The following is a 13454-nucleotide window of genomic DNA, read 5'->3' as shown; positions in this document are numbered from 1 at the left end:
TCCACTTGCTTGATAGGATGACGTGGCAGCACTTCAGTGTCTGGATGACATTGGATGCTTCTCACCATCAATCACAGCAGATATATACCTGAGAAGCTGTTTAATAGCTGGAACATTGCTGGCTTGGTGCCTCCATACTGAAGATTAAGTTAATGTAATCTAATCAACAGCAAGAAGCCATGGGGGAAGAAAAAGTCAGGGGCCTTGCTCAGATCATAGCGAGCCTGAGAGTGCACGCATGCACAAGTGAGAGAGAACATGAATGCAAATCCCCCCCAGCTCTGTCAACAGCAGCTGCCTGCCTGGGGGATGAACGAAGATTCAAGCCAGCAATTAGGAGCTCCATTTACCAAAGTATTGTCTGCTACCATTGGCAGTGTGGAGAGGGAGAGAGAAAGGTAGGGATGGCAGAAGGAAGGATTGGCAAATGCAGTGCTGCTGGGAAAGGGAAATATGAACTTGCTTCAGGGACCAGTAGCTAAGGGCCAAGATTTTCAAGAGTGATTTTAGGTGCCCAACTTGAGACATCTTGAGGGGGCTTGATTTTCAAAGGGTGGAGGCTGACTGCTATCTCAAGGTGTCTCAAGTTGGACACCCAAACTAAAAAATTACTCATCACTTTTGGAAGTTCTTGGCTAAAATTTGCTCAGCCATACTAAAAAAAAAAAAACTCACTAAAAATTAAAAAACCGAAACACCCCACACCATTATGGCCAAAAGCATCATCTGCTATGCTCCTGTCTGATCTCACAAACTGAGCAGGAACTGCTGGGATCAGTAGTTGAATGGGAGACGTCCAAAAGTAGCCAGCAGGAAATGGTGCTGGTGAGTCTGTATCTACACCAAGCTAAGGGCCCATCATGGCATTAGGAGGGCCCAGGCTTCTGGAGAAGATGAGATCCTAGCTACTTGTGGTTACTGGAGAGCCAATGGCATTTTTTAACTGAAGCATTAACCCGATTGTCCTTGTCAAAACCCTATTATCCTATCAAAATAAGCCCTGCAAATTTCAACTGTACTCTGCATTTTTCACTTCCTGTCCTAATCATGATTTCGCACACAGTTTAAAAGCTTCTGCATTTCTCCCCAGAGGTGGATGCATCTCTCTAGGCATTTCAAGAATACCCACTAGTATGGTATCCAGGTGCCTGTGCGTAGTTTGCATTTCAGTCAGTAACGGAAGGAAGGAAGGAAGGCGCTACACAGAGGTAAGATTTAGTATTATGAACGTTGGTGTCTTGGTCACAGCCCCCAAAGGATGTCAGGGATGGGGATGCATTTAGCACACACCCCTTGAAATGACCAGACACCATGACCACTTCCCAGTCTCAAAAAGTGCTTCACAAACGCAGACAGATCCTTGGCAGTCCTGCAAAACCAAGAGGAGTCTGTGTCAGAGGCAGGATTGGATGCACTCAGAGCACTAGCCTGGAGCAGTAGTACTGGAACAGCAGTATAGGAAAATGGCGCAAAGGCAGGGTAAGGGGTACAGCCAGCAGGTCACTCTCACACCTTGGTAGGATGGAGAACCCCGGGGTGCTTTAATAGTCCTCTTGGAGCCAAATCCTCTGCCATGGTAACCACAGGCTAGAATGGGTCACCCCAGAGAATCTGGCCTCAGGTTTCTTACAGGGCAGAGGCCCCAGCCCAGGGAGCAGTGCTGGCACTTGCTGTAGCTCTGGTTTAGACACAGGAGGCAGCACAAAGCTGCTGAGCTGAAGGAGACAGAGAGGCAGGGGAGCGGTGGGGGGGCATTACCCCACTGCCTGGCGATCCCAGCTCTTCAGAGGAAAGCTGAGCTGCAGCCGGAAGGAGCCAGCACGGTCCCTGGGAGTGACGCCTCACAGATTAGAGAGGTATGTGGGCTGGAACCTAAACACAGGATGTGAAGCTCAGAGGAAGGGAAGGGGGAGGGGAAAAGGGAAGGGAGAGAGTGGAGGAGGAGAGGCACAGTTAACCCTTTCATGCACTCGCACTGAGTGGTGCTGCTTAGTCAAGACTCTACCGTATCTCCTGGTGATAGGGGCATGGCCTGCCTTGGACCGGAGAGCACTGAGCAGGATATTAACCCCTTCAAAACCTACACCTGGGGAGCGATGGTGCCTCCAGTGCCAGGCAGTTACATTGTACAGAGTGCCACACAGGAAGGGACGGGCACCAGCTCATGGCATCCCAAGGTCTTCTAACCCTGCACAGGCCCATGACTAGAACCCTGTTGCTGAGCCATGCCAATGTGCTTCCCCAGCAGGAGAACAGTTCCTTCGGCCTACTGCTCCCCACCCCTTCCGTCCTTCCCCTGGAGGCCCAATATAGGTGGAAGTTCCTGTCCAGCTTCCTTAAGTGCCGCAGGAGGTGTATATGTGGGAGCTGCCCAATCCCCTAGCTCAAGGTTTACAGTGGAGCAACAGGACTGAGGCCTGGTCTACACTGGGGGGGGAAATCGATCCAAGTTATGCAACTTAAGCTACGTGAATTATGTAGCTGAAGTCGACATAACTTAGATCGACTTACCGCGGTGTCTTCACCGCGGTGAGTCGACTCCTGCTGCTCCCCCGTCGACTCTGCCTGCGCCTCTCACCGAGCTGGAGTACAGAAGTCGAGGGGACAGTGCTCGGGGGTCGATTTACCGCATCTAGACTAGACGTGATAAATCAACCCCCGCCGGATCGATCGATCCAGTGGGTAGTGTAGACATACCCTGAGGGGAAGGCAGGCTGTGGCCTTGTCTACATACCAAAGCTGCACTGATATAACTGATTTGGTTTCTGACTATGTGGGCAAGCTGCAATCAAGAGCAGACACTCAGATTGGTTCAGGAGTTTCCACATAGGGGGGCTGGCAACTGATCTAGTTCAGTTTGGGCAATTCCCGTGTATGGATCAGCAGTACATTTGCTTCAAGCAACAGCTCTTAACCTGGAGACCTATAATTAGCATGAGAGAAAAAGAGAGAGACCAAAGAGAGGAAGAAAGGCAAACATCATCTAAAGATGTGTTAGCTTTGGTAAGAGTGTTAGCTTTGGGGGAAGCTCATAGGTACTCCAGGCCAGCCTCTCAGAAGAGATGTTATATGTATCAGTGTATGTATGGGAGGAGCTTGTCACAGGCTCTAGATCCAGACTCTCCCACCAGGGGGTACTATGGGGAACAGCGTAGGAGAGTGGTGCAGTATGCAAGCCTTAGCCTCTTGGAGCAAACAGTCAGTGGATGATTACTGGCTCTGAAGAAGCTCTGAGGTGCCCTACACCCAGCTTGTAGGAGGTGCTGTGTAGGAAGTGATGCACTAGCAGAAGAACAGAAGAGCTAATCTGAAAGGTTGCTGTGATTTGCAAGGAAGGAGTTGCGTGCCGGATCCAGTGAGACCACACTCATCTCTCCCTCCCCTTCACTCACCTCTGCCTTGTACATGCGGATGAGACCCTGGTTCACTTTGGACCAGGAAGGTACAGCGCTGATGTTCCACAGCTGGTTGGAGTGCTCAGCGAAAGGGCCAGTCTTCATCTAAAACACAGAGGAAGAGAGCTAAGGGAGCCGAGCCAACAGGGAAGTTTGTGCACAAGCCCAGTGACTCACAGTCACGCTCACTTCAACAAACATTCCTGCTGGGCTGTGTGACCCAAGCACCGTCCATGTCACTGCGCCCGCACCTCCTTCCTTCCACATGCTCTCCTGCAGCAGGGAGGGGGGTATCCTAGGCCCCACACCCTAAAAGCACTAAGCATTTTCTGCCCCACATTCTATTCTAATCACATTTTTCTCTTCTCCTTGTATGAATTCATTAAAGAGCAAACACAGTCCAGCTCAGCGCTGCTCCCATTCTACCCAGAAACCTCCCCATGCAACACGGCTGCTGGGCTTTCCAAGAAAATGACTCATTCTCCATTCAGAACAACAACCAGCAGCAGCCACCACCACCGCCGCCAACCATGAATACAGAGGGCAACGCAGGTTGGCAGCAGCTCTTGCGCTTGGATCCAAACACTGCACCTGCCATGAGCAAAGATGGGCTACAAGGGGGTCTAGTGGTTCTTTAAAGTTCCTGCATTTCATATTGCTGGTGAAGCTGCAAGGCTCCACCTTACAGTAGATGCAGCAAACGGGCAATGGATTTAATTAATTTTTTTAACTATAGTGTTTAATCACTGATGCTAGCTTCTTTCCAGAGATAGATTTTGGGGGGTGGAGGGAGCTAAACTCAGGGACAGCTGCCTCTAGATTATCCCACTGTTTGCCACTCTCCACCAAATAAACAGACCCTCAGGGAGAAAAAAATAATGCAGCCAATCTGACTGAGTGAAATTCTCATGACTTCATAAACCACAAGGCCAAAGCTCAGGCTAAAAAGGATCATGGGGAAATAAGAGTCTTTTTGACTATCTTGAGCACCCTGGGTCTTTAATAACTAACCCCCCACACACACACACACACACAGAGCAAGCGGGGAAAAGTGTTTATGCTTTTGAAGCTGCCTGCTGTAAAAAAGCTGATCAATCCATTTGAGAGAAACTGCTGTCCTTCTGCAGATGCAAAGTGGCAGCAATTTACAAGGAAGAAGAAGAAGAAGAAGAAAAAAAATCACTCAGAGGACAACATTTAGACTCCATTGACCTCAGAGCTGAAGCATTGTGGGAAACGGTTCTGTAGTTCTGTCTGCTCTGAACAGCTGCGATGAGAACGCAGATGAATTTCTGCTTCCTCTTTGCAGTTCTTCTGAGCTGGGGAATGACTGATGAGCCACTAAACCGTGCCTGCTCCCCTTCATTTTGCGTGTGTGTGCACACATGTTTTCCTTGCAGATACAAGATGAAACACACACAAAATTAAAGGGAGCTAGTGTGTTATTAAGCACAAAGATTTGGCATCTCATCATGGCTAGTGGGTGACTGAAAAAAACTGTGCATGTCAGGGGGTTATACTGACGAGGCTTGGCACAGTCCAGCTGACATGCTCCAAGTCTCATGTGCCTGGGATGCACTGCAAGGCAGTTTTTAAAAGCATCTCTCCCTTCATGGAAGATTCTGCGGCATGCATTGCAGCGACAAGCCTCATTCCATTCTCCAGTCCCTCCTTCGTTCAGATTGGCACAGTCCTGATCAACCCCTTTGGCTTTGCTCCTGGCCTGAAAGAGTTAAGGCAGATGGGAAGCTCTGAAAAAGCCGCTTAGGATGGCCAGACCCGTTCAAGCCATACAGGATTTGGGCGCCTGGAGCACCTGACGCATCTGTGACCGCGGCCTTCCTAACCCGTGTCCGCTCCAGCAGAAGACTTGGCTATTGTTTCAAACTGGGGAGGGAGGGCAGAGAGGGAGAAAAAAAAATTAGCTCATTTTAGCCACAAAGGGAGAAGAGAGAGAAAACAAGCGAGCTGGAGAGAGCGAGAGAGACAGCAAGAGCGCTGCAGTCCCGCAGTGACCCCAGGGGAATGTAGTGAGTCAGAGCAGCCATATTGAGCAGGAAATTACTCACAGACGCTGCGTTCCTGCCTCTCTGTTCCCAAGAGAATCAGCCTTTTGTAAATGGTTCCTCTGTCAGTAACTGGAGGGGGAGGGGGGGGGAGGGACGGCTCTGTGCAGTGCCTTCCTGTCAGTTCCTTCCCTTCCAGCTGAAACCTGAGCCCTCCCTTCCCAAACCTCCAAATTTAGAAGCCAGATTGAAACTGAAATTCTTCATTGCCTGCCCTTGGCTCTTAAAGGAACACAGCCCTGTTTTGTTCAGGCTTCAGCCCTCTGCACAGTTCAGCACACACACAATGCTTGGGCTTTTCCCCTATATGTACCGCAGTCCCACAGATTATACTGGAGATCTAACAAGGGACCAGCTTTATCTTTGTCTCTTGCAGAGGGCTCTGCATACTGTAGGCACCAGATAACTAACAGCACTGGAGAGACAAGGTGGGTGAGGTAATCTCTTTTATTGGACCAACTTCTGTTGGTGAGAGAGAAGCTTTCGAGCCACACACAGCTCTTCTTCAGGTCTGTGTGGCTCAAAAGCTTGTCTCTCTCAACAACAGAAGTTGGTCCAATAAATAGATTGCCTCACCCCCTCTTGCCTCTAATATCCTGGGACTGACAACTCCAACTACACTGCATACACCACCATTCAAAGCACCCAGAGATATCACAGCTCACCAGCGATCGGGGGGGGGGGGGGCGGGGGGCGAGGGGATTATGCAACGGAAGATTATTTCTTCTGAAGGGTTTTTTGGTTGAGGAGGGGTGGGGGTGATGTTCTTATACTTGCTTTTTGCCACTCTCTTGTTAAGCACTGCTGTTTGAACATGGAAGTTAGAACCAGAGAATGAGCCAGTCCTATGGGCCTGACTCAGTAGTAGTGATACAACGTTGCAGTGGCACATTTCACACATTGTTACATACATGAATAAAGCCTCACATTTCCCCACCCAGCACATCAGGGTTAATTCCATTTTACAGACAGGAAAACTGAGGCAGAGATTTGTTCAGTTCATACTCTTTACATTGCAGCAGCACTTAGAGTTCCCTTGTCCTAGGCACTGTAGGAACACATACAAAGAAACAGACCCTGCGCAAAAGATCTTGCAATCATTTTAAATTACTTGCCCTCTGCCACAGAGCTGGGGGTGCGGGTGGGGAGGGGGAAATCGACGGTTCCTGACTCTCAGTCCCCTGCTCTAACCCCTATACAACACTCTACTTCCCCTTACACACAGGGAACTCCTATTTAGGGACCAAAGCCATTTAGGAGCTATCTTTAAAAGTCACCCTATAATTAGTCAATTTATGTAACATTTGCTGGAATACTCATATAGATTACAGAGAACACTAAAGAAGAGTTTTAGTGGATTCAAATCAGACATTGTGTGACTATTACTTTAACAATTTGAGGTTTAATACACATATAAAAATAATGTAATCCAGTATCTATATTACTGAAACATCACATAAAGGCAAAGGAATGGAGAACTTGGAGAAAATACTGTACTTTTTTTTTTTTTTTTTTTTTAAAAACCACCACAGCAGTTGCTGTTTTTTGAACGGTTCAAAAGCAAGGAATGATCCAGTACCTATAAAATGCACTCAATCTAGGACTATAAGCGTGACATTTGCTTTGTGTGTATGTAATGTTATTAAGGGAAAGCAGGCTTTCAATCAAGGGGATTAGAAGAAAAAAAAGCATTAAAGTAAGTTTTAAAACCTTTTTTCCTGTTATTTTACCATGATATTTGTTGTTTGTTCAGCTTGTTGATTTAATGGACAGAAAGCTGGTATTAAAAGCTGTTATACCTCCACCTAGTGGCAGTAGCAACCTTTGTCCATGAAACTAAACAATTACATTTCAAAAGATAAATCTGTTTGAAACAATATTTATGAGAAAATATGGTTAAAAATATCCCATGTTTTATCATTCAGGTTGTCCTGACTGACTCTTTATCGGCTCACCCAACAGGAACCCAGAGCAGCTTTTCATGCCACTAGGTGGTGCTACAGCAGCTAAATATGGTAAATTTAAAAATCCAGATTCTACCAGCTCCCATTAAATTTGTGAGACAGAGAAATATTTATTTATTTAACAATAGCCATAAAGCTAATTCTTGCAAGGAAAAAAAAATAAAATGACTAAAGAGGTTTTCAAAATCCATTTCAACCGACCAAGCGTCATCTGTATTTTGATTATAGTTTTCTATACCTGTGCGCAGAGATGCGTGTTTGTAATATACCCTCAATACAGGAACAAGTTACACATAACAGAATTAAAATAAATCTTATGTTGGACCAACTTCTGCTGGAGAAAGACAAACTTTCAAGGTTACACAGAGCTCCTGAAGTCCTGAAGAAGACCTCTGTATGAGCTCAAAAGCTTGTCTCTTTCACCAAAAGAAGCTGGTCCAATGAAAGATATTGCCTTACCCACATTGTCTCTCTAATATTCTAGGACCAACACAGCAACAACAACACTGTAAACAATAAACCTTACAGCATCTTGGCTTCAGCTTTCACTGAGCAGGAAGCACAAATGGATTCTCACCCCCCCACCCACACAATTTTTTTTTCCTTTGGCATTATACATTAGCATGTTCTCAATGATATTTGGTTTCCACTAGGTTATTTTTAAACTGAAAATCAAGGGTTAAATTCCAAGAGATACTAAGCACCAGCAGCATCTGCTGGGAGTTCCAAGGGCCCAGCACCTCTCGGGATTTGGTTCAAAGGGAGCTACATGCCACTTTTAAGAATGCACTATACTGTTGATTATAGTGGGGTGGGTGTCATATCATGTGAACCTGTCTGTTTGATCACTAATTTAGCAAGAGGAGACAGAGAAGAAGGGGGCACAGAGGCATAGAATAGCAAGAAAAGAGTGTTGTTGCATGCATAAAAATTGTGTCAGCCTCTATTTCTGCAGGTTACCAGAAAAGTGATTGCTAACAGGAATAGAGTGCAGTCTTTGCTCTCCCCACTGAGACCTCATGGGAATGAGCACCGTATACATGTCCAGCCTAGACTATTTGCAGTATTGTAGCCATGTTGATCCCAGGACATTAGAGAAACAAAGTAGTTGAGGTAATATCTTTTATTCGACCAACTTCTGTTGGTGGAACATACAAGCTTTCAAGCTTCACAGAGCTCTCCTGCAGGTCCTTGCTCCTGGGGGAATTTGGTGCCACTGCGCGTGCGCAGAAATCATGTCCCCTGCAGATTTCTTTGCTTCCCTGCAGAAAAATGACTTTCTGATAGGGAAGCAAAGGGAAGCTGCAAGAGCAGTCACGCACCACTCCATAGCTGTGCAGGTACATTGTTTCAGGCACCCAGAGCAGCCAGCGGACAGGCAAATCACTGCAGGGCTGCGGACACCCCACTAAGTGGCTCTTACCCTCAGCCAAGGATCAGTGGCTGGGCTGGAGGCAGGAGAGGACGGGACTTCCTCTTCCCTGCAAGGAGTGTCAGGCCAACCCCCCGAAACCTCCCCCAGCTGCAGAAAAGCTCAGCATCCTGCCCCCATCACCCCTCAGCTGAGGGGGGAAGGGTCACTGTACAGAGAGTTGCTCCCCCATCCGCCCAAACCCCATGCATCTGGACCTCCCATACTCAGACACCCCTGCCAAGCCTCTCCCCGTATGCCCCAACCCCCCCCCAGCCCTCCATACCTGAACCCCACCCCACTGAACCTCAACCCCGATATCTGGAGCCCCCTGCACCCAGACCACCCCCAACTAAGCTCCCTGCACTCAAACCCCCACCCTGACAAGCCCCACCCCCCTACACCACCCTGAGCCCCCTCATCCAGACCCCCATGTCATTGACCCCCAACTGGCTGAACCAAGACCCCCACCCCACCAAGCCCCACTCCCCCAGCACCAGACCCCCCTGCTGAGACCTCCACACCTGGACCCCTCCACTGAGCCTCAACCACCTTCACCTGGAATCCCCTGCAGTGTCCCATTGCCCCTGCACCTAGAACCACCCCAATGAGCCTCTGTGCATCCAGATCCTCCCACACCTAGATCCCCCACTGAGCGGCCTGCACACAGATTGTCCCACACAGAATCCTCTCACCCCACATTGGGATCCTGTCTGGTTGAGCCTGCCTGCCCCACACCTGGAGCGCCTGGCACAGAAGAGCAGGGCCCCAGGGTGTTTCTGGGGCAGGCCCAGGCCTTGTGCTGTGTCAGAGTCAGATGCAACCTCACGACTGAGTCTGTGTCCTGGGGTGGGGAGGCCGCAGGGTGATCTTCCATCTTCGTGCAACCAGTGGCCTATGCTCTCCACTGCCATGCTGGAGCCTCTTCATTTATTTATTGACAAATAAAACTTAAAAAAATATTTTTAAATATTGTGCGCAGAATTTTAAATTTTTTGGCACAGAATTTTTAAATTTTTGGCGCAGAATGCCCTCAGGAGTAGCAGGTCTAACACTCTGCTTACCTTCCCCAGATCTGAAGAAGAGTTCTGTGAAGCTTAAAAGCTGGTGACTTTCTACCAAGAGAAGTTGATCCAATAAAAGCTACTACTTCACCTACCTTCTCTCAGCCTAGATTAGTCAGACAAGACGCTTACACCATGTGGCTGCAGACAGGAGGCAGTAAGCACCATAGTTTAGAAACAGCACCCTCTAGTGAAGATACACTGATGTTACCATAGAGGGACTTTCCCAAATCTTTTGCCAGCATTATTTCCCCCATCCCAAGATTCCATGATACACTTTAATGCGGATATGTTTCTGGACACATTATCAGCCAGGGACTCTCTCCTCACTAGCTCACAAGAATGGCCATTTAATAAGTATAAATAATAAGCAGAGAACCAATGGCCAGGCTGGGATTTGGAGCGACCCAGGCCCTGTGGTGGGTTAGGAGCACACACAGGTGACTCAGAGGCACTAGGGCCCTGTCAAGAGGCTTATTGCCGAGGGAGGTATAGCTTGGAGTACCAGTCACAAGGACCTGACTTAACAAGGACCACCACCTCAACCCTTCTAGCACACATGTTCTGCAATCACATACACCTTACCTTATCCAAAAAGGTGTCCAAGGCTATATATCTGCTTTATTTACCGCCCATGGCAAACCCCACTAAATCACCCAGATCCATCTCCTATGCAGCTTCATCACATTCACTCTCAACATCCCCGCCAAACTCATTCAAGAGGAGAGTCAGGGGCTTGTACAAAGGCTCAGCCAAATGTTCCACAAAAATGAACAAAAACACAAAAGGAGGAGGAGAAAGCCACAGCAGGTACCCAATAATCCAAACCCAAGAGAACCCAATACAGCTGAGAAGTCTCTCGATAGGGTAAGTATCTCCACCCTCACCTCTGTAATGAACAGGATGCACTCCAGGAACATGTAGTCCTTATGATTTTCATTCACTACCTTCTCATCAACAAAGTGCCGAGGTTCCAGGTTTGGGTGTTCTGAAAAAAAATTCAGATGTCTGTCCTTCAGATACTAACCAATGTCAAACCGCCTGGTCTCTTCCTGCTCCAGCCCCTCATTATATACACAATCCACTTCAATACCTTCCGGTGAGTTAGAGACAGAAGTTTCATACTAGGTCACCTACCACAGGTGTCAGTGAAGGATTGGTTCCTACCAACCATACATTGCATAGGGCTTTATCCAGTGGAGGTTTAAATGTCTCCATAGATGGGACTTTCACACACTTCCCTTGGCAGACACTTTCACAGGTTTCCTGATGTGTGACCTGTCTTCACTTCATCCTTTCATTGTGCCACCCTATGTCATCTATCTCCCCTCCTTGATGTTTGTACCATTAAAATACTGATAGGTTGAGGAGCCCATGGCCCTCAGCTACAAAGTTACATACATTTAGTCCTTTTAATCTTTCATCAACCTATTAACCAGGTTGGTTGCTCTCCTCCAAGGCTCTTCTCTGTTTGTCTACATCTGTCTGGTAAACGAGCAAACACTGACTTCTAAAGTATTCCCTCAGATCTCTGTTTGGCTTTTGTATATGCCCATGCAGCCAGCCAGTTTTCCATCCATTCTGTGTGGTTACCAGCAAAGACAACATAAGTTACGAGATTTCATGAGACACACATTACCAAAATTAAGTTATATTACCACTACTCCATTCCTTTCCCCCACTGATTTTGAAATTCAAAAATGTAACATTTGCTCCTTATAAACCTATAACTTCATTGGTCACAGCTTTTTATCCCCTAAATATTTACAGATACTCTCTTCTTAATGTTTGCTCCATTATTTTACTAGAGACTGAAGTGGATTTTAGTGGATGTTAATCAGGCTCAGATCATTCTTCCTCGCTAGAGGCCATATTTCTAACCCTAAACTCTAAGAAGGTTATACACTAGGTTCACTGACTTTGGCTCTAGACCCAAGTCAATAGGATGAGTTGAGATGTCCTGGATCTTGAACCCAGGCCTGGGAGTCCCCAGACAGCTGCCATATCCTGGCCTCCACCCAGTGGCTACTGAAACCAGGTAGGCGGAGATAGTACTAGGGCTGTAACCCCAGCCAAGGCACCCACCTACAGGAGCTCTGATTGGAAGATGGCCCAGCTGCACCGATAGGTCCAACTATGCAATTTTAGCCAGGAGTAGGAACAAGAAGTTTGTCCAAGTAACAAGATGGTTTTCTGTTGTGCCTGCATTGGAGTCTGCTTGTATCTACCTCCTGCACTCAACCCTGTTCCTGTTCTGCTCCTGGCTCCTACCTTACCCCTGCCTTCACTCCTGTTCCCACCATGCTTCATCCTGGCCTCTCCTCCTGCCCTTATGCCTCACCGCCAATCCTCAGTGACCAATCCTGGTTCCGAACCCAGCCTCTAACTTCTGACCCTGACTCCAGCTTGACCCTTGGCTCTGGCATTTGGCATCTGACCTCGGCTCTGACCCTCAGCTTTGATTCCTGATTCCAATTCTGGCTTGACCCCAAGCTCTGGTAACTGGCAGTTGACTCTGCTGCTGACCCTCGCCTTCATTCCCCAAACTGTGTGCCTGCTCTGCCCACTAGACCTGGCCAGCTACCTCCTGGTCCATAACATTTGTGCAACGAACAATATGATGAGGGCTCCTATCAATGGTATCTCACAGCACAGCTCCAAAGCAGAATTAGCCTGTGGACCAACCAGTGCATTGTGTCAGATGCATGTTGCCTGTCATGATCAGACTAGAGTATGCATTATTATTTGTTCACAGTAGCACCTAGAGGTCCCTGCTGAAATCAGTGCCCCCTTGTGCTAGGTGTCATACGCACACATTATGTCCTTGCCTCAAACAGTTTACCATCTAAACAGACAGAACAAAGGAAATGTGCCCATTTTACAGATAGGGAAATGAAGCCCAGAAATATTAAGTGACTTGCCCAAGGTGGCCCTGGGAGCCTATGGCAGAGCTGGAAATTAAACCCAAATCTGAGTCCCACTCAGGGCATACACTGTCCTTTTCAACACCAAAATACACACAGGAGTCTCAATAAAAAACAGGTATACTTTAAGATGTTTCAGCATTTCCACTGTAACCCTCCTTTTTCACAGTCTGACCAACTGGCTTCTTTTGAAAGCAGAGAACAAGAATTCTTAACTTCAAGCAAACATTTAAAATCAGCTTTTTTTAAAGTCACACTTAGCTGCAAAAAAAATATCCCAAACCACTGCTGGTCTTCCCAGTGAAGGACAGAAGGAGAGAGAGAGACCAGAGTTTGGTAGGTTTGTTCGTACCTATCAGTTGGGAACTGCCCCATATGAAGGGCAGAAACTGGAAGTCGTCCAGGCCCCACACTCCCTGGCTACCAGCTGGTTCCATCCTGTAAGTTTTCTGGAGTTTCCGCATCACCTCCAGGTACCTAAGTTAAAGAAGAAAGGGAAGGGCTAATAGAAGACATCAGACGTAAAGCCTCAAGGCCTCTCCTCCCTGCTGAAACAATGGTGAGTTTCCAATCAGAAAGCCCATCTACATATATAGGAGAGAACCAGATGCCCCAAGCTTGTTCTCTCTG

At 47.6% G+C, this 13454-nt stretch overlaps 1 protein-coding gene across 1 annotated transcript in view; it reads right to left on the bottom strand.

Moving 5' to 3' along the window:
- The window catches only part of PTPA (protein phosphatase 2 phosphatase activator), a 41341-nt gene that overhangs the window by 8983 nt on the left and 18904 nt on the right, over positions 1-13454 (bottom strand). The window contains exons 7-9 of the mRNA XM_048822947.2: positions 13177-13301; positions 10788-10888; positions 3393-3500 (exon numbers count right to left, since the gene is read on the bottom strand). Of these exons, the coding sequence (XP_048678904.1) occupies positions 3393-3500; positions 10788-10888; positions 13177-13301 (334 nt within the window). The remainder of the gene's footprint in view (positions 1-3392; positions 3501-10787; positions 10889-13176; positions 13302-13454) is intronic.

Source organism: Caretta caretta, chromosome 16 (genome assembly GCF_965140235.1).
Source record: "Caretta caretta isolate rCarCar2 chromosome 16, rCarCar1.hap1, whole genome shotgun sequence".
NCBI lineage: Eukaryota > Metazoa > Chordata > Testudines > Cheloniidae > Caretta > Caretta caretta.
This window is presented reverse-complemented; position numbering and strand designations above follow the sequence as displayed.